At 35.0% G+C, this 24,196-nt stretch overlaps 1 protein-coding gene and 1 pseudogene across 3 annotated transcripts; both read right to left on the reverse strand.

The window, feature by feature from the left end:
- Positions 1–1,389: 1,389 nt before the first annotated feature.
- Positions 1,390–10,256, reverse strand: LOC122023615 (annotated as a pseudogene).
- A 1,441-nt stretch (positions 10,257–11,697) lies between these two features.
- Positions 11,698–16,204, reverse strand: LOC122023652 (protein RDM16-like). Of its 3 annotated transcripts, XM_042581888.1 has the most exons (7): positions 15,350–16,183; positions 14,268–14,351; positions 14,067–14,193; positions 13,536–13,973; positions 13,250–13,444; positions 12,995–13,152; positions 11,698–12,798 (listed from the first exon to the last, which is right to left on the reverse strand). In XM_042581888.1, exons 3-7 carry the CDS (start codon positions 14,106–14,108, stop codon positions 11,937–11,939), a joined length of 1,695 nt encoding a protein of 564 aa, XP_042437822.1. In that variant the 5' UTR covers positions 14,109–14,193; positions 14,268–14,351; positions 15,350–16,183; the 3' UTR covers positions 11,698–11,936. The 3 variants fall into 3 exon arrangements, with proteins under 3 accessions (XP_042437822.1, XP_042437821.1, XP_042437823.1); XM_042581887.1 differs by having other exon boundaries at positions 14,067–14,351; positions 15,350–16,204; XM_042581889.1 differs by lacking the exon at positions 15,350–16,183 and having other exon boundaries at positions 14,067–14,188; positions 14,268–14,345.
- Positions 16,205–24,196: the final 7,992 nt, after the last annotated feature.

Below are 24,196 nucleotides of genomic sequence, written 5' to 3' on the forward strand. Positions count from 1 at the left end.
TTCTAGTTTTGAAAATGACATAAATTATAAATAATAATACTATAGTATTTTTATATGTCAATCTTTTAATGATTAAAAAAAATTATAATTAATATTTATACTATTATTTGTATCTATTTATATTACTATTCTTGCTGTCATTAATTAATAGTTATCTGATTGTATAATATACGACTATGATTATAATTAACATAATATATTAAATAAATCAATTCAACTTAATTAAAATTATTAATATTGATATATTAAAAAAATTATTAATTTAAATTTAAATAATTTTAATTAAATTGGTAAAAAATATTTTAATAAAATAATACTTTATATATAATAAATGATTAAATTAGAATAATTTAGGTATGACTGTACCAATGCCTAATAAAAATATTTAAGAGATGAAAATTATATTAAAGTACTATTTTAGAGATTGACAGTGATTTGCTCTTGATTGCTAAGGGATTAGAGATTTTCTCAAGTATATAATAAATTCAAATTTATCACATTATTAAATTGGAAAAATCATTATATATCTGTTAATCTAAATTGTTTAAAATTATGTTCTTCTTAGACTCTGAGAATATTTTAATCGATTAATTATTTAAAAATATAGAAAATATGATCTTCCAACAAATAGATTTTAAAAAAAACTCAACTTCCATGGTTACCTAACCCTTTTATCGTTTTCAATTATCAAATTGAGTTATTTTTTAGAGAAGCGATTTTAAGATTAAATATATATAAGTTGATTCATTCATTCACGTGGCTAAAGCTTCATATTCTCCAAATCTTGATTTACATGGATCATATCATTGACACTTCATATTTTAGTGTTTTCCAAAAAAAAATACATATAAAGTTGAATTATTCAGAAGAAAGTCAACTGTTAAGATTAGGTCAATGGTTAAAGGTTAGATTTCTTCAAATCTTAATTGTGGCATGGGTTCACATACAGATCATACCTTTGTCATAGTTCATACTATAGAGTCGACTAAACTGATTAAATAGTATTTTTTGGAGGTTAACAAAGAAAATTATAAAATATGTATATGAATTTTTCCTTGCACTAAAGTTAATAATAAAATAAAGATAAAAAAAATATACATGTTAGTCTTGCCACCACCAATCACCAAGAAGATCAAATCTAGATTTAAATTATGGGACAATGCAAATTAAAATAAATAAATAAATAAGAAAATGCAAAAAAGGTAGTATGTAATTTATGTAACTATGTAGTGTACCAACATCAACTAGTTTGACATAGAACTGTGTATTGTATAGAACCCAATTTTATATCAAATAGGAGTAAAATTTAGCCTTGTTTGCAATACATAAAAATGCAAGAAGCATACCTAAAGGATGCTAAATTGAAAATCGCAAAGAGCATTCTGAGAATAAAAGAACTCCAAGGGCTGTTTTGCCAATGATAAAATTGTAGAGAATAGTTTGATGGTGATGAAACAGTTGGACACAAGGTTATGCTTGGTGATAATCCTGAAGTTTTTGACAGATTAATGCTCAACTCATCTACAATTGTACAGGGAGAGTAAATTATCAAATACTTGAAACAATCGCATCCAAAACCTCAAACTCGTGAAACAGCAAGAAACAGATCTCCTGGATTTGTTTTAAAGACCTTATTTTCGGGATTTGTGTTCTGCAGAATTCAGCTTCGCGCACTGTCCTAGCAATGAAAGATGTCCAGCCTTTTTCAATCTAACTTGAACTCCTTGTTTTGACTCAAAAGCACAAGAAGTTGGCCAAGCTTGAAGTTTGGATTTAAAATCAGTCAAGTTTGAAAGAGTTGTAGCTGCTAGTTCTAATTACTACCTTTTGCCTGTTGCTTTTTTGAGTTCTCCAACAGAGGAGTCGGTTGCATCCGGGTCCTGATTCATGATCCCTGAAACACAATCAAATAATTTCAGAGCTGTAGCCAAGGGAAATTGAAGCCTTAATCTGCTAAATAATGTAACTATAGCAGAGTGCGAAAATAAGGAATACAGTTGATCATGATACAAAGTTATTCCACAGTCAGACAAAAGTTTTGGGCCATAATAGAGAAAGGTGTAGAATCAAAGTTTTAGATCAGGTGGTTATAATCGATAGTAAATAACTCAAACTGTGTTTGGGAAGCGAGGAACAGCAGATAAGTGACCTAAAAGATTGCAACGGCTTCCTCGGACTGCACGAGAGATTAACTTACTGGTTTTCTCTGTGCAATACACTTGGTGAAAAGGCACACCGATTTGTAGATCCAGTTTGTTCCTTGTGGCTGCTCCCAACATCACAGACTTTTAAACAATTGATTTCATGATTTAGTTCATCTATCCTACTTTTTGAAGCTGCATCCAGTGCGATAAGGGACTGGATGTTATTCTGACAAATCACACCATTTTGGGGGAGAACCTGGTTCTTCTCAGGCTTCGAGTGACCTATAAATTCAGGTGTATACTTCTCTGCTGCTTGAAGCCAAGCACTCTCTAACCTTTGCTCATCCGCAGTTGCTCTCTGACACTGTTGTGCCGACTCCTCTTTTCCTTCTTTAATAGGCATGGGAATCTTTGGTATTCTGCCGTCTGTTATTACTTCATGTGTCTCAGATTTTTCTGCTGCTTGCAGCATGTCGGGGTAACGGATACTATTCACTGGAAGACAAGATTTATGCCTATCTTTGTTGGAAAGGTCACTTGTAGTATTTAATTCTACTTTATTGCTAAGATCCTTTTGCAACGAATTGCCTGCAGGAGATTCTGAAAAAGTTTTTATTTCTTCAACATTGTTTTTTGTTAGAAGATCCAACCTGACCTCCACATTTTGTTTCAAGACCATCTCAAATGAGTTTGTGATGCTGCTCAAAAACCTCTCAGCTCTGGTATTTATCTTATCATCCTCAAATGAAACTAGAACAACCAAGATTCCTGAAAATGGGGCAATTTTTGAAAAGAAAAACTGTTAAGAGGCTAACTTTGATTCAGAATGATAGCAACTAGTAATAGTTTCTGCCAAACAACCGAAAGTGGTTAAGAAAAAAATTGGGATAAGTGCACAATTGCTACAATTATGTTAACATGTACTCGGTTCAAATACAATAATAACCAAACCTTTACCCCACTCAGTGGGGTTGGCTATATGAATCCTCTAATGCTATTAGGTTTGATCCCCTACCTATTCTTCTTCAAATACAATTTATTCAAAATAAATATAAGTGACCTATCAAATCTACTAGAACATTATATCAAGCAATCCACTCTAAAGTTGTAGATGCTGAGCTTAAGAACCGTCATAAAGAACAATTAAAGAAGAAAATAGGAAATCCAAAGGGGTCTGAAATAAATGGGTATCTGCTAGAAATATGCAAATCAAAGAGATTGGAGTGTCGCTGTGCTGTACCATTTTGAACACTTCATGATACATTATTACTTGGGAGGGATTCTGTTCTGGCGGGAAGAGCAGATGCCCCTTCCCTTTGATTACCCAACAGAATGTCATGGAAGAGTCCGTGGATGATTCCATAGGCCAATTTTACTTCCACACAAACATTAATATTTGTAATCTTTAAAATTAATTTTTAGCTTTAGTTATATTTCTTTCATTTCGTAATAATTTATACTTAAAATTTATTCACTTTTTGCAGTGAAAATGCTGAAACAAATAAGACCTTCTCTCTAGTTCTCTATAAACTTAGAATGTATTCCTTTCAAATCCAGCAAAATTAGAACATTTTCAGATTTGAAATACTAAGCCTTGGAAGATTTCATTGTTAATGATGTAATTTTGTTTGAAATGATTGATATTTTTATTAATTTATGTAATAGTATTTAAAATTTATCTATGAGCATTTAATAAAGCATTAAATATTTTTTTATTATTTTTTGATAAAAACCTAAATTAAAAACCTCTTTAATAAATCCAGTGAAATAATTTAAAATTTAATTATTTAATTTGGTTTTGTTTCTTCCAGAAACTATAATTATTAGGTAAACAAAAGATAGAGAGGCTCAAAAATTTTAAAATTTTAGGATGTAAAATAGTATATTTAAATTTCTAAAAATTAAATATATGAAACTCAATTTGAACTCAACTAAATTAAATTTAAGAATTTTGAGTTCAAGATTTTTCAAAAAAAAAAATGGCCCTGAAATGGGCAAAAAAAGGCCAAATCCTCACCTATAAAATAAGATACTAGAGCTTGAAACAATGTAGATATTGTTATAAACTTACGACAAGAAATGCTTCACCAAAGTAAGGACATGACAAAGTATTATTAGTTCATACGAGATGTATTTGTCAGTTGTTGCTTAGGGGGAAATGAATATACATAAGTAATACCCATTCTCTACATGTAATACTGACACATGCTAATAGTACTAACCATCCGAAAACCTGTTTATGGACCACAGACATGTAGTGGATATCAACAACATAACTGCAAAATACAATACTGCAATATACAGTATTGCAGTGCAAAAGGGAATGTCTGTGACAAAATGATATAACAAAAATGAAACTGAGTTTTAACCAGGTCAGTTAATTTACTAGTCAATCTTTGTACAGGACGAAAATAGCTAACCTTCATTATCAGTAATTGATACTAGTTTTCCATGTCCATTTAGCAATTTCTTCAATGTTTTTGAATGGCATTGATCAATGCATCTTCTCCACGTCACATCTAGCTCATCTAAGCTTCCATATCCATATAATTTCACACTTGTTGCTTCATTTGCAAGACGAGTGTCAATCATGGCACCGTCAAGAGATCTCCTGTTACTGCAGAGAGAGAATCACTTATCATTGCCATTCCATATTTGCTAAAGCTTTGAGAACCTAATAAAAAAATTATTGACTCCTTCAGGATGAATAAAAACTTACCTGTCCTTGCAGAATCTGGAGCTATAAACCATGTCAGATATCATACCATCAGAACTTCTAATGCTCTGATTGTTATTGTTGCTAAATTGAATTCTTTCTAAACTCTGTCTGTCACCAAGACGAAGCAGAGCTGCTGTGAACCATGTTGAGCGCTCATTAGAATGCTGGAGTTGCTTTTCGGCAGCAGAAAGAATTTTCAAAGCCTGTTTTAATCTGTCTAACTCAGCTTCAGTTACTACAGATTCACATGTAAAGAGCAAAACATTAGCATCAGATCCCAATGCCATTCATGAAAAAGTGAGACAAAATAAACATGGATAACTGAAATTGATTGTGATGTTAATTCATGAGGCCAGGTCCTCAGTCCCCTCTTTTTTCAACAAAAATAAAGAACTTCATCAACAAAAATTTCCAATCATCCAAACACATCTTCTATTTGATTCCGAATCAAATTTACCTCCTGGATTTCTTAGATATAAATAGGGAAAATGTATTAAGAATCAGAAAATAATAATTTGTCTTGCGCTTAAATAAATATCCAATTAGCATGATCACAATAATCCAGAAACTCAAACTCCAAATAAGTTGGAGCAGTCTCCAATTAAAAATCTGATAAACAAAACTGTTGGCCCAATGATGAAGCACATGACAAAGCCACAAAGCTCTCTAAATTTGATGACTGCATTTGTCCGCCAATTCTATCGTTGCATCATATAGAAAGGTGATACAAAATAAACCATGACAGTAAACAACATTTTTTCTTGAACATTGAGTTTTTAAAGAAAATTCTTTGATTTGCATAATAGATTATAGTTAATGAAGGTTAGTATGTCAGGGTGTCAGATAATTCAATATTATTGGACTACTTTCATTTAATCACTTTTGTTAGAATTCATAGTTACATGTGAGTGTTCAAATAGATTAGTTTCATGTGGTATGCTATATTATTAGTTCTTTATATGTCAAGTTCAAAGTACTCCCCTTCAATTATAACATTTTTATATCTCTTATTTTGGTGTCATAGTAGGCAAGAAATTGTCTCGAACATGAGTTTAATAATCCATTGGAACTTTCCATTATGGATTCTCCACAAAATAGTTAACAAATATCAAAATTAAAGCCTTTTACAAGCCACTGTTTACAGTACATGTAAAAGGATAATATTTAAACCATACTTTTTTATACAAACAATTACAATTCAACAAAAAAAAAATGAAAATTGTGTAAGAAACATCAACCTGAGCAGAACAATGGAAAGATGGATACATATACTCACAACTGTACTTCCCAAGCTTTGTGTCATGAATCTGCAAGTTGTTTAATTTGTATGTACCAGCAATTATGTCCATTATAAGACCAGCTAGCTGAGCCATCAAGGCAGTCGGATCAACACCAGAATCCAGCAGCTCCCTGGACCTTTTAACAGTTTCAGCATTGTCTGATGACATAGCTATCTCCAGGAGATCAAGTAACTTATCATCAGAAACAACTCCAACCTGGAAGTTTCCAAATGAGAAAGAGCTAGTGGATATAGAAACTTGTCTTTACACAGGTAAATGTTGCTTGGCCTATCTGGTTTTGTACTGATATCAAAACATGATAGCAATTTAGTTCTTAAAAAATGGAGAAAAAGAGTGCTACAAGAATAACTTAAGCAAAAAATATTTGATTCATGAGAATTTCGACTGGCTTCTTTGACTAGGAAATGTAAGAACTTACAAAATCTCTTTCATGAAAAGTTGTGATCAATAAATAATCAGATTACTGAAAATTGCAGAGCCCTGACTATGATTACTATGGAAGTTTTGATCATTTCACAACGATTATTTTAGATGCTCATATACAACTTAAGGTTTATTTATATCTCTGTAGAAAATGTTAGTCTCATTACACACTATTGAAAGTTTTTTATTTAACAAAAAGACAACAAAGTTCTGAATTTGCATGTGTTAGTGTGCCATTTGAAATTTACATGGAATGTCAAATAATCCCACTAAAGAACAAAACAAATAAGATAAGAATAGAATAAACTCATATTGTCATGAAATAGAAGACAAGATTTACCAATAATGTAGATTTAGAGCATTGAAGAACTTAATTCACATTCCAACTCATCAAATTCAAAGTTTTCAGGATGGAGAAGATAATAAGGCTGCATCTAGATTGCTGTTAATTTTATCTAAATATGTTTTGTCATCATCCATCTACTAAGTTCATTACAGCATAGCTATAACACGTCAATTGCAAAACAGCAAGTCAAATATTTAACTGTCAAACAAGTACATAATGAGATCACTTTGTTTCTACATAATATAGACAAACTAGAATCAAACTCACAAGATCATTTACAAGAGTAGTTGTTATTGTTTTTCCCAGCAAGCTCAGTTGATCTAGCATTGATTCTGCATCTCTTGGTGAACCACCTGAATTCAAAGCGATTAAATTCATAGCCTGGTTCAGCATCAAGATGCTCTTGTTCACAGATGTTTCTTAATCTGCAAGTAATGTCTTCATCTTTAACCTTAGAGAAAAGGTATTTTTGACAACGTGATATAATTGAGTGGGGCATGTTCATCATGTTGGTTGTGCAAAATATGAAGACAACGCGAGGCAAAGGTTCTTCAAGATACTTCATAAATGATGACCAAATCTTTTGAAACATCATGTGGTAATCATCAAAGAGAAAGATCTTATAATGGGAAGTTGATTTAGACAATGAGATATTTTCCAACAAATATCTAAGTTTATCCAACTTTTTCTTACTTGTAGAATTCACTTCATGCATAGTCATTCTGCTTTTGCTGGAAAAAGCAGTGCACTCAGAACATAACCAACATGGTTTCTTGTCCTCGTTAGACAGACAATTCAAGGCTGCTGAAAATATTCTTGCAACAGAAGTCTTTCCTGTTCCACGAGGACCATGAAACAGATAGGCAGGAGATATTCTCCCCAATAAAATGGCATTGTTAAGAGAGTGAACAACAATGTTTTGACCTATAATTTCATTGAAAGATCTTGGCTGGTATTTATGGCTTAGACCACTCTTGTCCTTGATCTCCAAGTCAGATTCTCCAAGTCTGGTGCTTTCCAATGCATCTTGGCTTTTACAGGTAGACCATCTTGTTCCATCCAATCGGCTTACTGCCTCTAAATCAAGCTCTCCAAGGTTAGTTGATAACTCATCACTGGTTGTATCTGAGGAAGTACCGCCATCACAACTATTAGTCAATAAAGGCAAACCTTGAGAACATTTAGACGTACGCTTTGGCTTGGAATAACCAGAGGATCTCTTCCTTCCACAAAGAATTTTACTGCCTTTCCTTTTTAGAGTGTCTGACAGCGAAGGAGAATTAAGGCCTCCAATTCCTCTATATTTAGTTCTCTTTGACCAGCAGTAATTCATTCCACATCCTTGATCATTAGGTAAATTTGGATGGTCCGACTCAACCCCATCACAAGAAGCTGCTGTACTGTCACATGAATCAACAACACTGGGGTTCTGAGTCCCAAATTTGTTGTAAGAGTTTGTTGATGCAGGAGTACATGATGACGATTCTTGCCTTCTCATCATTCTGGAGATTTTTGAGGAGTATGACAAATTGCCAAATCCAGAATCACTAAATAATGGTGAAGCTGAGCGAGAACAGTGAAGTGTCCATCGGGACAGTGCATGCTTCAACTGTGGTAAATCTTCAGAATTACAGTTTTCAGTATCATCAGATTGCTCAGCTGAGTTAACAAATGCCAAAGAGGTGGATCTGATATCAAGTAACTTTGAGATTGCTGCATGATTATCCACACCTTTTCTTGCTTTGGAACTTTGTCTTGAGGTTCTATCAGTTCTCCTACATAAACTATCTAAATTTGTACCGGTGACTTTATTTGTACTCGCAGGACATTCTGGATATGCATTAGTATTAGGATCCAGAACATGATAATTAGTTAAGTTGTCTTCAGAAGTTTCCATAACTGATAGTTGTTTGTCTTCTTCAATTAATTTCACTCCATCATCAATGGATCTAGTAGATTGGTGCTTCCAATTATAAAGATATATCTTATTGCTCTTTGCTTCACCTTTGTTAAGCATTTCAAGTGATACACCATCACTGGTTTTTCCAGATAAATCACCTATTATTCGAGTTTTGGAGTTTAGATTGGAGGTAGCAATCACAGAATTGGAACTCACTGGAGACCTCCAAGAAGAACATGTTTCAGGGTCACGTAAAAAATGAGCCTTTTGAAGAGCAGTAAGCTCCTTCTTCAAATGAAGTTCACTTGGACCAACACAAGTTTCCACCATTCTTGCACCACAAATTACTTAACTAAGCATGTACAAATCATAATCCCAATTAAGGATGCACTCTGCTTGAAGTATGAATTGTAACTTTCCTGCAAAAAAAAAAAAGAAAAAAAATACCACTCTTGAAACTAGAAAAGAAAGTTAGCAAAAAGGGTAGTCATGGAAACAGGGAAAAAATCGTCCACCATATAATCAGCAAAAGTGGAGAACATGGCATACAAAAGGGTGAGATAAATTGTTGACTATCATCATACTAGCCATCATCATCACAAGCCCTGTTAATCCCAACTATGCGTGGTCATCTACATGGATTTTACCCATCAACATCGGACCCCATAGAATGCTATATTACTAATAATATCATCTGATTAGTCATAGTTAGAATATTCATTAGATTCATGACTAATAAAACAACTTGCCTAACAAACTCATTCAGAAAAGGAAATAAAATTATTCAGACAAGATAATCAACTTAATGTACCTAACTATATATCTATATATATATATATATATCTCAAGGAGTTGTAATACAACAGAATTTGTACTAAATTCTTCTATCAGTGCACTTCTCAAAAACATTATTAAAGGGGAGGTCCGTTGTATGAATCGCCCAACAATTTAGCCCTGGATGAGAAATCATTTGCAAATCTAGTTCCACGAAACCTAAGCAAAGATTAAGTTACAAAAATATACCAGAGGACTAAAAACAATAATTTTATAGATCAAACTAAATTTGCATGGACAAGTCCTGAAACGCAAGTGAAAATATTACCTAACGGAGGAATAAACAAAGATAGGGAAGCGATACCAGGAACCAAAAGTCAACAACAAAACAAGTTTCGATTAAAAAAACGTTTTTTTTTTTTTTACAAAGAACGTAAGGAGGGTACAGAAGTAAGAAGGATACCTCCAAATCTCAAATCGATGGCAGAATAGAAGAGAAGACGGGATCTCAGCAATGTGATAAAGTGAGGGGTAGCTTTGAATCCAACCCAGTACTACTGTTCTAGTAAAGGGAGTGATCGACCCCGGATTTGCGTTCTATTGGCTCGAATCTTTTAGGGTTTGAGCTGGCGGAAGTCACTTCCTAGCTGTTTCCAACAAGCCGAAATTTTATATATATATATATATATCTATATTTAAAGGCGATGATGGTCATGCGTCGGTCGAGCTAGTGTCACCAAATAGACTGTAATCGAGCCGAATCGAGCTCGAGCTCATGTCAGCTTGAGCTCGAGAAATTATATAGGCTTGACTTGAGCTCGAGCTTGATCAAAAAGTTTGATCAAGCTTGAGCTTGACTTGAAAAAATAAATTAAAAATATGTTCAAATAGGGATTTAAATCATAGATCTCAAATACATCAAATGATACGTTCTAACCATAAATTCCTCCTTAACTTACTCTTCATTTTAAAAGTAATAATAATTTTAATTATTAAAATATTAAATTAATCAGGCTCGACGAACCCTCAAGCCAGTATTAAATGAGCTCGAGCTCGGCTCGAATGTTAAACAAGTTGGATCGAGCTCGGCTCGAGCTCGGTCAAATTCAAACTCGAGTTGAGCTTTGACCGAGATGTTCACGAACCGCTCGGCTCATTTGCACCCCTTCCACCAACTGCCAAACTAGCCATCAATATTACTTCCTTTTGTATTTTAATTATATTTTATCCTCTCGGATGATTAAGAAATAGAGTGCTATCATATGAAATTTCGATATTAGCCTAAGAACATATTAACAAGGGCACCGAAATGTACGAATCATCTTTTACCAAATTATTAATTATATTTTATTTAATATTTTGTATTTCCTAAACTATGCTTCTTCGGACCCTACCCTTGTTCTTTTGTTAGGTTTTTTCCATATTTTTTTTTTTAAATTACTAGGATGACAAGTTTCATTAAGAAATTTCGTTGCATAAAAATAAATAAATATAAACACTAATAAATTTAGTTTGTTAATATTTATAAATAAATTTATTTATTAACTTTATAAAATTTATTTTTAAATTTATTTTTAATTAAATATATAAAACTATTAAGTTATAAACTTTTATAATTTTAAATTATTCATAATGCATTAAAAATAGAAAATAATATAAATTTTATGAATAAATATTTTATTTAATTTATAAGTACAACCCAACATTATTAGTCTCAAATTTGACTCCAACTTAATAAAAAAAATTCAATAAATAAGTTCAAAAAAAAGCTCAGTAGTTAAATAAATAAATTTAAAGAGAGGAAGTGTTCACGGACATCCATTCAAACGACTAGTGTTTTTATTTTCAAACAAAACAAAAAAAATATTTTTCCTTTAAAATAGACAACTATAAGAATAAAATCTAAATAAAAGTTATAATTTGATATAAATTGATCTGGATTTTGAAAATACTTTTTTCTTTTGAAAAGGAAACAAAAGTTGCATGAACTAGATAGAGCTCAGTCGAGTTAATGCATTGATAAGAGTTGAGGATGTAAACTGCATCACAAGAAAGTGAACAGCTATATCACTAAACATGATACTGGATAATGCAAGAGTAAAATATCGAGGCATCGTACATTTATCAAAAACCAACTTTTGCGTACAAAATAAGCCTGAGAGATGGCTAGTGTACATCCATGGGAGGAACAAAGAGACATACAAAAAGACGAGCGTAAAAATAGTCTGGGAGATGGCTAGTGTTCTGCAATTTCATACAGACAGTTACACAGATAACATGATACTGGATAATTTGACAAGTGATCAAATATTTTGCCACGTAATGTTGCTTACAGTAGTTCCTCAGAAAAATTGAAGGCCAGATCCCAGTAATGTGGAACTCCAGCATCGAGAAATATCTTCCTAGCAGCAGCTTCACTTCTGCATTGATGGACAAGAAACCTGTTGAAGCTGGGTTTAGCAGCAGTACCCTGCCAAACCAAAGCACAACTGTTGGAAGGAGCACCTGCATCTTCAGAACCCTCTTCCCCGTTGCCCACTGCAGCAGCCCAGTTGATGCGTCTCAGCATCAGCTTCCCGTACCTTTTTATTGGTTTTTTGCCTCCTTCCACAACCACAACACTAATTCCATCTGATATCACAGCACAACCTGTCAACCTATTCTCCTGCGCATTCACATCGACTTTGAAACGTGTTTGTGGATGCGAGAGGTCTTTCATCTTGTAAACAGAAACAAAAGTCTCAAGTGAACTTGGATCCTCAAAAAGCTTCTTCTCTTTCTTTTCACGCCGTTCAGCAGGGGTGAGTTTGCGAGCAATGTTTCTATCAACATGAGCTTGTTCACGCTCAGCAGCAGCACTACGAATTTCCATTTCAAGTTTTGTTGGGTCTTGAGTTGCTTCAGAACCAAGAACTTTCATCAGGTTACTCATCTTAACCTTTGGCTTAGGGGGCTCTAAGAGGCCTTGTCTAACCATCTCTTGCCTATCTCTCTCCTTTGCTAGACGCCTCTGGGTCCTAAGTTTCTTTTGCTCTTTCTTTGTTAGCTTGAGAGGCTGTGGTGGAGGAGGAGCTGACTCTGCAGGAGGTTCAATTGGTCGTGGGTGCTCCACATAAATCGTAATTTTATCCATATTAAGCTTCTGTCCCACATCATCATCATAGGTTCCTCCAGGTAGTAGCGGTTTGTCCCTGATTGCAAAGAGATATCAGACGGGTGATTTTAAGGGCTATAACAAATTATTTATAGTAAAATGTTGTTTCCTGCTATGGACATAAGTACAACCAATGTGACTTCCCTTCAAATGGATCATTCATGAAACATATAGTATTCAAGGATCATAGCATAGTGAAGGTATGATAAATAAAATCCTATATAGCATCTCACCACCACTCGAACTCAGGTATTGCATCCTTCAACTTTTCCTTCTTGATCCTCACTCCTACTGCTATTAAGTTTGGATTAATCTCTGGCTCCGCCTTTGCTTTCTCCAGTTGAGTCTGCTTCATCCTTAACTCTTTAGCTTGTGCTTCTCCAAATTGACTCTGTCGAAAAAGAGTCAAACATAAAGTCAAGCTGGGAGCAAATAGGGGTTTTTGATATGGACACTAAACAAGAAGAAAACAAAGTTTTGTAGCAAACCTTAAATTTCACGATCTCTGCCTGCTTTGACCATTTGCCCTCCTCAACAAACTGAAATGTCATTCTTTTAGGCCTTAATAACTTAGTTTTATTTATTCCCATTTGGTCATCAAAATGAGCATTTGTTGCTGCAATGGCATCTAAGTCCGGCTTTATTATTTGGAATGCCTCTTTTTTCTGCTTGTTAATATTAACCTACAAAAAGAAAAAATAATATTTTCAAAATTAGTGAACATTCATGTTGATGATAAAAAAAATGAAAAATAGAAATTACAAAATAAACCACCTTAAGGGTGCTAAGATTTGTGAGCTTAGGTATGTTTACAACATTTCCATGTTCATCAATTTCTCTACCCTGTGCATCTAAGCGCAATACAGGAGCCTTGGAAGGTTTCTGAGATACCGCCAAGTCAACTGATAACTGTCCAGGGAACATATTAATAAGTGGGGCAAATTCGGGATCCTGATGGAAACCCATTTTTGCAGCAAGTTCCTGTGCACGCTTTACTGCTTCGATGTTGCGCATGTTTGACAACCCCGGAAGGACACCAGCACTTCCAACAGCTGATAAATTTCCTGATACTGCAACCGTAGGGGCACTTGATGTTGCCTGAATGTGGTTTGCTGAGGCAGAAGCCAAAGAACCAAAGTGATCAGGTTGGGATGCACTTGATACAGATGATACTTGTTTATTATCAGTGCTTGAGCTAACAGACTTGTTTAACTGTAAAAAGGAAAACCAATTACTACTTAGATTCTCATAAGGAATGAATAGTACCAATGATACGTAAATCAAAAAAATATTAAGTATAATTACCACAGGAATCTTCTTGAGCTTCTCTGACAACTCCTTCTGCATCTGTAGAGCTCTTTTAGCTTTTGCTAAAGCATCAAGAGACAAGCTGCCCCTTTTGACAGTAACTGAAGTTGCTGTGCCATCTGTACTGGATTTTCCAGGAACCTCATCAGATCTAATACTAACTCCCTCATTTTCATTGGAGGTATTAAATGAAGATACCTTGGTGGGCACAGAATGATGAGGTACACCAAAATTTGTAGAAACCATTGTTGAAGCCAAAGAGGGTGATCCGTGAACAGCAGCCTGCACAAAAAAGAGTTCAACAAAAATCCCTGGATAATCTAAGTCTATAGATTTTAAAAGTCACAATCCGACTAATACTAAAACATTCCAACCAATGAAACTAAAAAAAAAATGAAAGAAGAATCAGACTAAAAGCAGTGACCAGAAGAAGAATAAAAGTTGACTATTTATAATCTCTTCCAGGTAGAGATGATTGATAGACAAAAATTAAACAAGAGAATAAAGCCTAACTACTAAGTGGTATATGTTTCCTACAAACAGAAACATAGCATGAGAGATAATCAATACAGTTCTGTCCCTAGTGGCATAATTATACACGATGACAATGATTCTTTAAGTATAACTACATTTTTCATGTAAGGTACTGTGCACTCCATGTCAAAGTGAAAGCATAATCATGCATATTTTAGCTCACTTGATTTAGTATATAAGTTGGCACTGACCTCACAGACTGAAGCCAAAGTGCATGCATATTCAAAGGAAACAATCCCTGCTAGGCACTGCCTAACTACAGGTGAATTCTATGATAAAGAATAATCATATGAAGGAAAGATAAGTTAACTCTTAGGGGAACAGAAGTGCATTTGGCATATAGCATCAATTAACCAATTCTCAAAATGTTTTTAATTTTCATTTCTCAACTAATTCACATGCATTTGAAGTTTCTTTACCATCATCTTAGTTTCAATTAATTGTTCAAGTACCTTACTTTAAGCCATATGGGCAAGCCAGAGAGTTTGATCAAAGATGAATATGCATTTTAGTCAACAAATGCATTATGGAACCTCACAAACAAAGCCTCCACTCGTTGACACTCTATGCAAAATAGCACATTCTAAACCAAAAAGAATAAAATGTAAAATATAATATATACTATTACAGCACTTAATGAATACTCTAAATGTTCATAATATAAAGGAGCTGTCTTTCCCCAGATCTAAAATGTCCATTTGACCATCAATCATTCTATTCATTGAATTAGCAGAAAACAATCTTACCTCCAAGGCACTCTCCAGATTTCCTTCCTTCAATCTATCTTTAGACTTGTGCTCATCCTTGACCTCTTTATGGTGACCTAATCCATCGCCATGATCCACTTCCATCTTCTCAACCTTCATAGTATCGGTAAATTTTCTCCCCTCCTTTCGTGGTTTCTTTTTATCATCCCCATCACTCAAAATATCATCTTTCACTCTCTCATTGTCTCTTTCGTCGTCCCTGATCTTGTACTTCTGTTCCCTCTTCCTACTCCTTGAGGATTTATCGTCGCGCTTCTCCTCCTTGTGATCCCCGTTCAGACCATCAGCAGCTCGGTCTTCAAAACAACGCCTTTCCTTTCTGCCGTCCCTCTCACCCTCCGAAACCTTAGTTCTCTTTCCATTCTTCTCAACAGCCTCTTCGTCCCGGTGCTCCTTCCTTTTGTTCGAGTAATGGTGACGCGGCTCTTCAGTTAATTCGCAGTCCACCGAGTTGCGCGCCCGACTCGACGAGCGCTCGCGGCGTCGATCGCGTTCTTCATCAGCATCGGAAGGTGTAATCTCCCTAGAGCCATGACGACGGTCATCGTCGCTGTGGCGCTTCTCGTCTGAGTTTTTGCTGCTTCGATGGTGGTGTTCGCGATGGCGTTGCTTGTGGTCGCGGTCCCGATCCCTGTCGCGATTGCGGTGGGAGATCCCGGAGTCTCGATCGCGGTTGCTATCGTGATCGTGCGAGGATTTGCGACTTGATCGATCTCGCTCGGAGATCTTCTCCATGGAATTAGGGTTTCGCCTTCGAGGGGATTGGGGAAAACAGAGGCCCTATCGTCGCAACCCGTTATGATTTAAAGCGCTCGGAGTCAGGATGTTGGAGAGGAGGGTAAAGGAGATCGATTGACTAAAAAGACCATAGAAATGCTCAAACGGAAATAATTAATTCAGCATAATTTTTTATCATTTATTTTTAAATATAATAATAATAATAATAATAATAATAATATTATTAAATATAACATTTATTATTATTATTATTTTAATAATTTTATCTCAACTAAAAGGACGAAATTTGATCCCAAGTTGCAAAAAAAAAAAAAAAAAAAAACAAACAAATAAACACACTCTATCCTTTCTAAATATCATAAAAACATCCACTTACTTTTTATTTAAAAGGATGTCATTATCACGATTTAATCGTATAGGATTCTGTTTAAAAACGGTGAGTTAGTTGGGTATTTGATTGGAAGAAAATTTCAATAGGAATATCGGAGAACGCAAACAAACACTAGAAGGAGATAAAACTATTATTTAGCAGATCAAGGGTTTTTTGACGCAACTACTTCAATAATTAAATTAGGATCTTCAAAAAAAAAAAATAATAGGGCGATATGAAATAGTGGACTCACATATCACTAGCGGAGATTGGGAGGGATTCTTTTTACAATGTCTCCTGTAATCTTTATTCTATATTTAATGAAGTATTATATCACTTTTTGATAACATGTTTAATCATCATACTTGTGTTGTATCCTATAATCTCATTATAGGTATGAGGGAGTATTGTGTATTTGTGTAAAGATATAATTTTCTGATTTTCTGATAAATCCACGTATTCTATTAATGACGAAATAGACTCATTGGGCCATTAGTCAGAAGATGAGTCATGAACAAGAAGCCTAGTTTATCATGAGGAGTGAATGAATTATGATAGTATCCCAAGGGGAGTTGAGCCTTAATGTAAGCAATTGGTAAATTTGGATGCCAGAGATATCGATATTAGCAAATCTGGATGTAATGGGAAGCAAAGCTCCGTAAGTAACTAACAGACTGGGGAACGAGCCCTCTAAAGGAATGTGTGATCGACATTAGCCGATCGAGATATAATGGAGAGTAGAGACCCGTAAGTAACTGGTTCACTAGGGCACTGGGCTCCAAGGAATGTTTTATTAGCCTTAGTTGATCAGGATGAAATGAGGAGCAGAGCCCTGTAAGTATCCAGTCAAGTGGGGAGTTACGCGCCCTCATATTGTCCGATCAACCTTAGTCGATTGGGATGAAATGGGGAGTAGAGCTCCATTAATATTTGGCTAAGCGGAGAAATGAGCCTCTTAGAGTGTCCAATCGGCCTTAGGGGATTGGGATGAAATGGGGACCGAAACCTCATAAGTATCCAATTGAGCTGGGAACTTGGACCCTGAGAGTGTCTGATCGACCTTAGTCGATCAAAATGATGAAATTTCCATCGGGCAGGTTCCTCAATCATTGTCCTACCTTAGACTTTTGACCGTCATCTACTCCGGTCTGGGGACCCTCTTTATTCGTTGTATCACAACCCTCTCCTTCAAATCTAGTTAAAGGAGGGTCTGGAACGACTGACTAGACCCCTACAAGATTTAATTTTTTCAACCAACTCCCTTCTCCCGATTGTCATCACTCCGTTAAATTTTATTGTTGAGGTTATCCATCTCAAAAAGGGGTGTGTCATATGCCATAAAGACACGATAATGTGCGACAATATATGTGATGACGTATCATGGAAATGGTTTGCTTGTCACATCCATCATCAATGTCCTTTCCTATGGTGTTGTCATGTGGTCCACCTATGCTTGATTTTTTTAATTCCCACATAGACGTCTAACAGTTAGACTTTTGGTGGAGTTTTGACTCTTTCAATCAGACAGTTGTGATAGCTAGCTTGCCTTTTGTCTTTGGGATCAGACAACTATGCTTTAACTCTATGGGTTTATAAGTTCCACTGCTCTAGGGTTTTTGCCCACGCATTCTTCTTCCTTTCTAGCACTTGCACGTTCGAAGTCTCTGACGATTCTCTCCTTAGATTTTGACTTTCACCCTTTGTCTGTAAGTTTCTTCCTAACTCTTTGTATCTTTTTTCAAACAATGACTCTTATAGCCCCTTTGCACATTCCAACACTCTGCTAGGTTTTATTGTTGAGGTTATCCATCTCAAAAAGGTGTGTGTCAAATGTCATAAATGCACGGTACTATGTGACAATATGTGTGATGGCGTATCATGGAAATAATTTGATTGTTACATCTATCATTAATACCCTTTCCTATAATGTTGCCATGTGGTTCACCTATGCTTGATTTTTTTTAATTCCCAAAGAGTAGTCTGGCAATTAGACTTTTTGGTGTCATTTCAGCTCTTTCGATCGGACAGTTATGATAACTAGCTTGCCTTTTGTCTTTGGGATCAAACAACTATTCTTTAACTCTCTGGGTTTATAAGCTCCACTACTCTAGGGTTTTTGCCCACACATTCTTCTTCCTTTCTAGTACTTGTGCGTTTAGAGTCTATGACGATTCTCTCTTTAGATTTTGACTTTCGCCTTTTGTCTGTAAGTTTTTCTCTAACTCTTTGTATCTTTTTTCGAACAATGACCCTTATAGCCCCTTTGCACATTTCCATCTTATGATACACCTTCACCCTTTTTGATTTTAATGGCGGGGAGATTGATCAGATTTGACTCACCTTCAAGCTTCCTTAGACTTACCACATCATCATCCCCGACGTTCTTGATCGTCCTCATCTTCCTCCCCCAAGTTATATCACATTTTTCAAAGACCAGTTCCTAGGAGGTCTACGCTTCCCCATTTCTAGTTTCTTCTCGAAAATATCCTTGTATTTCCTTATCCCTCTTCAATAATTAGCCACAAATTCCATTCAATTGTTGTGTGAGGTTGTTATCCTTTTCTGCTTGTATCACATTCCTTGACTGCTCGTGTTGTTAACTACTTCTATTACTCTAAGAAATTGGAAGTTGGGGGTTTTCTTTTCTAAGCCTGAGTGAAGGTCGTTTTCTTTGACAAAATGTATTCTTCTAATAAGGGATAGAAATCTCGTTATTTTTTCATCTGGTCAGACTCACCTATATCCTAGCCAACCAGCTGGCAAATGAAGCTACCCGTAGTACCGGAGTTGGGTAACTACCATTGGGATCCTACTTTTGTTTCAGCGTCGGAGATACTGGCCAACCTGAAGTTCAATATTCACAAATTGCTTCAAGATAACATCCTCTATATATTTGGGTTGAGTCCTATCAAGGTAACTACCCTTCAACTTTGGTAAGGAACTTAGTTTTAATCTTTGTATTATAGCTAACTAAGGTCATTTCTTCTTTTTATAGCTAGGACCGTGTGGAAAACCTCTGTGGTTTTGGAAGCTCAACGAAGGCGAGTGGAACTAGTGTGGGAAAGCTGAGCTGGAAAAATACAATTCCTAACTGCTTAGCTTTACTAAGGATAACACCAACGAGGCGGTGACCAGCGGGGTGGATGCCAGTGATGTGGCGATGAGTATAGGGAAATTGTTGTTACCCTGACCTTCTATGGTGCTCATATGGGTGTCCTCAGAGTCCACCAAGTCTAATGATTCCCTTAGGATTCGATGCAAAAGACACTAATCGACGACTCCCTCTGCTAAGTCTTCCTTACAAGTCCATTCGAGGTGCCCCCCCCCCCCCCCCCCTCCGTTCGAGGAGAGAGATCAACACCAGCTCCATAGGAGCAGCAAGTAGGTGACTCAGACCTGCCCTCAATTGATCCTTCTAGTGGCCAGCTTCTGGTCGAGCTAATGTTGTCGACTGACCCTATCACTGCTCACCCATTTTTCGTCCTTCCACCCCCTCCCCTCGGGCAAAGGTCTGAAATGCTTGGCAGCTTGTCTTTAAGGATTCTTTGGGTGAAGGGCACACTCGGTCATTCGAGTGAATCACTAATGGTTGGGGCCTTTCTGCACTTAGGATCGCAGGGAGGTGAATCTCCAATGGAGGATTCTCTCAGCTTTAGTTGAATATTCTGCGAGCACTCGGAGCAAGCCCTTGAGGAACTCAGTCTGCTGCCTTACCTTAGATCTTCTATTAGTGGCCTATGACCCTTCAGACGATACTGTAGGCACTTTGGAGAGGGGTGACTTTGCTGCTTGTTACTTTTTCGCTAACGCATGTGCTTTGGCCATTATCAACAAATTTAAATCTTCTTCTGATAAGGTAAGGTTGTAAACTTTTCAACGTCATCCATCTTCATGTTCCAGATCAAGCAGAGATATTCTCATAGATAATGTCAAATTTAATCCCTTCTGGAAATGATGAGCTGTGGACTGTTGATGAGCTAGTTGGGCATTGACTAGAAGGCGTTTGACTAGAAGAAGATTTCAACAGGGGAACATCAGAGAACTCCTATAAACACAAAGTAGGAGGAGAAGAAAAAAATTGTCAGTAAGTAGGTCAAGGACCTCTGACGTAGCTACTCCGACAATCAAGTCAAGATACTCAAAGAAGAAGAATAGTGGAGTAGTATGGAAAGTAGTGGACTCACATACCTGCGCTAGTAGAGAATGATCCCTTTTATAATGCTTCCTATAATCTCTATATTTAATGAGGCATCATATCACCACTTGATAACATATCTAATCACCATGTTCAACGTTAGTATTTGCAAAAAGGTCCGTTTCAACCTAAGAATCATAAATTTCCTTAGCGTCCTTGTCCAAAAGAGAAATGAAGATTTTGAGCTATATAATTTAGTCTTTATCCTAATTGGTTTGAATGTAGCATTGCAAAAGACACGCCCTTCTGTCTTTATTGCTATTTATTCAAAGTGGATCACATGGTGGTTAAAGTGATGGTGATTCTTCTCTTATTGAGGGATTTAAAAATTGGAGAAAGAAAGAAAGAAAACAAATTCATGAACATGTTAGAAATAATAGCAGCATTCACAACAAGTGTATGATGGTGACTTATGACTTAATGAATCAAAACAACATATTGAAACTTATTTGGTCAATTAGTCTAGTTAGTTAGTTGTCGATATTATCATGTTCATTTGATAGCATCAATTGATTGCATAAGATTTCTTGTGTGTCAAGGATTAGCATTTTATGGTCATGATGAATCAACAAAATCACTCAATCATGATAATTTTCTTGAACTATTAAGATTTCTTACTTACCATAATGAGGATATCAATAGAATTGTACTAGACAATGCTCCCTCAAACCTCAAATTGAGATCGCTTGATATTCAACAAGATATTTTCAGATTCATTGTCTATTTAACCACTAATTTTATTTTTGGAGATCTTGGTGATGAATTATTTACTATATTAGTTGATGATGTTCGTGATATATCTGTTAAAGAATAAATGATAGTTGATTTATTGTTTGTAGATGAAAGGGAAAACATTGTTGAACGCTTTCTAGGCATTGTACATGTAAGCAACACTACTGCCTTATCACTTAAGACTACTATTGATTCTTCGTTGTGTTAACATGGATTATCTATATCTAATTTATAGGGACAAGGATACAATGGAGCTAGCAATATGAGAGGAGAATTCAATGTCTTAAAAAGGTTAATTATGATAGAGAACAAGTCTGGTTATTATGTTCATTGTTTTGCTCATTAACTACAACTTACACTTGTAGCTATTGCTGAAAATCACATGAGAATTTCTACTTTTTTTTGATGTGGTTGTATAATTGAATAATATTGTTGGAGCGTCATGCAAGCGAAGAGACATACTTCATGAGAAACAATTTAAAAAGTTATTAAAGGAATTTGCTATGATGATATCTTCACTGGACAAGGTATGAATCAAGAGAAGACATTAAAAAGAGCTGGGAGCACACGTTGGGGTTCACATTATAATACATTGTTAAGTTTGATATGCTTATATCCTTCAGTTATTGATGTCCTTTTATTTGTTAAAGAAGAGGGAAAAGATCACAAGCAAAGGGTGCAAGTAAATAATCTATTGGATTGATTTAAAAATATGAATTAATATTTCAAATGCACTTGATAAAGAATATCTTGGGAGTCATGAATGATTTATCGCAAGCTTTACAAAGAAAAGATTAAGACATTGTAAATGTCATGATTCTTGTAAGATCTAGCAAACATCAACTGTAAACTATAAGAGATGATGGTTGAAATTTATTACTAAATGAAGTTTCTTTATTTTGTGTTAAATATGTGGTAGTCACCCCTACACATGGAAGACTTGTTCGTCTTTCATGGGAGAGCATGACGAAATATTAAAGGAATGATAAATTTTCACTATTATCGTGTTGAAACATTTTATGAAATGATATATTTAAAACTTTAAGAGTTGAACAGTCACTTTAACGAGGTGAATTATAATATTATGATTTACTGTTACTGTTTAACATTTAATGTTTGTAAATATGATATAGATTCCGTTTAGAATTATAAAGTTTGGATGCAATTTAGCATAAAATATTTGCAGATGTGATCTGACCTCTTTTAAGTATAGGATCAGTTGGAAATTGATATGTATTGATTATATTTTATGTAATTTCCATCTATACATCCACATTTTGATCTATGTCGTTAATAACATTGGTATTGTGATTATTGTTGGGCTCATTATGATCATATATAGTAGCTATGACCTCTTTAGTCCTGTACCAATGAAGTTAATAGGCAAGATTGTCTACATGTATATTATGTACCCATTAAGTATGATATCAACTAAAGTTACATTCGCGTGTTGTCTATAATCACATATAGCCCAAGTGGAAGATTTTTGGATTTAATATCCTTTAAGGTGGACTCACATGTGACTTAAGAGACTTGCGATACTTAAATCCGTTAAGTGATCTAACTTAAGGTTATTGAATTTCAGGTTATTGAATATAAGTTCAATGTGTAGAACCCTTTACCCCAATTTGTTATCATCTATGTGCTAATAATGGATTGGATTTTTATAGAAAGGGGAGGTTCCTAAGAATTTAGGGTAATCTTGAGATTGGTTCCCCATTGACCTAGAACTTTTCGGCGCCATCATCCCTAAGCCCCTTGGAAGACCGTCGTTCTTCTTTCCGCTGCATCTTTTTTCACAAGGATTAAGCCAATGACGCTATAACACAAGGATGACTTTGCAATCAGGTTCCTTGTCTTACAGTTTATGAATTACTTTGTTATGCCATATTTAATTGATGAAATTAAATCTTCTTATTTTTTTATTTCCTATATGTGAGTTCTTCGTCTTTTAAAATTCATGTAGCTTAGGTTTTTATAAGAACTAACACAATACTAATATGCATAGTAATGTTCCGCGTGACTGTGCAGCTTTATTTAGTGTGTTTGAGCTTATGCAGCTAGTCCATGAAAGAATACCAAATGTTTGGTTCATATAGAAAGACTGACAGTGGTTCATCCCAGGTTTGATGTCATGATAAAAGAATAAATGAGTTTCTCAAACAACTATAGTTACATGTTTACATAGCACAACACAAATAAATATTTGTAGTGTTTGAATCATTAGTGGTGTTGGGCCATCCCTGTAGCTCATCCGTGCTTTCCAAATATATTGAATGATAGACGAAAAACTTTCATAAAAAAAAAAGTAAAAAAAAATATTACCGAGTAAAATAGGAGAATGATGTTTCTTAGAGAACTAATGATGAAAGAGGAAAAAATACATAAAGCATTAATGAGAGAATGAGTAGATGTTCAACTCATTATAAAATGAGACTAAAGTGTAGCTCATCCGTGCTTTCCAAATATATTGAATGATAGACGAAAAACTTTCATGAGACAGAATTGATCATCTCTAAATGAATGAAGAGTAAAATGCTTGCTCTTTATATAATAAATCAATTTCAGGCAATTTAATAGTCAAACAATTATGCAACATGGATACCATCTTCTAAACCTTTTCATGAAGGAAGATGTCATCGGATCTTGTGACATCTATGGGTACAAACGAATTGAATAATATAAAATTATTGATATTTGAATTCGATCTCAAAAAGTATGTGTGGTATTCAAATTCATTTGAAATTTGAAAAGCTAAATAATTTTAGCTCATGCTCGAATCGAAATGATC

This window comes from Zingiber officinale, chromosome 9B (assembly GCF_018446385.1).
Source record: "Zingiber officinale cultivar Zhangliang chromosome 9B, Zo_v1.1, whole genome shotgun sequence".
NCBI classification, from domain to species: domain Eukaryota; kingdom Viridiplantae; phylum Streptophyta; class Magnoliopsida; order Zingiberales; family Zingiberaceae; genus Zingiber; species Zingiber officinale.

Coding starts and splice junctions, on each gene's coding strand:
- LOC122023652 (XM_042581887.1), bottom strand. CDS start 16,105: ATGGAGAAGATCTCCGAGCGAGATCGATCAAGTCGCAAATCCTCGCAC. Junction 13,445..13,535: donor CAAATCTTAGCACCCTTAAG/GTGGTTTATTTT, acceptor TTCTTTTTGTAG/GTTAATATTAACAAGCAGAA. Junction 12,799..12,994: donor ATACCTGAGTTCGAGTGGTG/GTGAGATGCTAT, acceptor CTTTGCAATCAG/GGACAAACCGCTACTACCTG.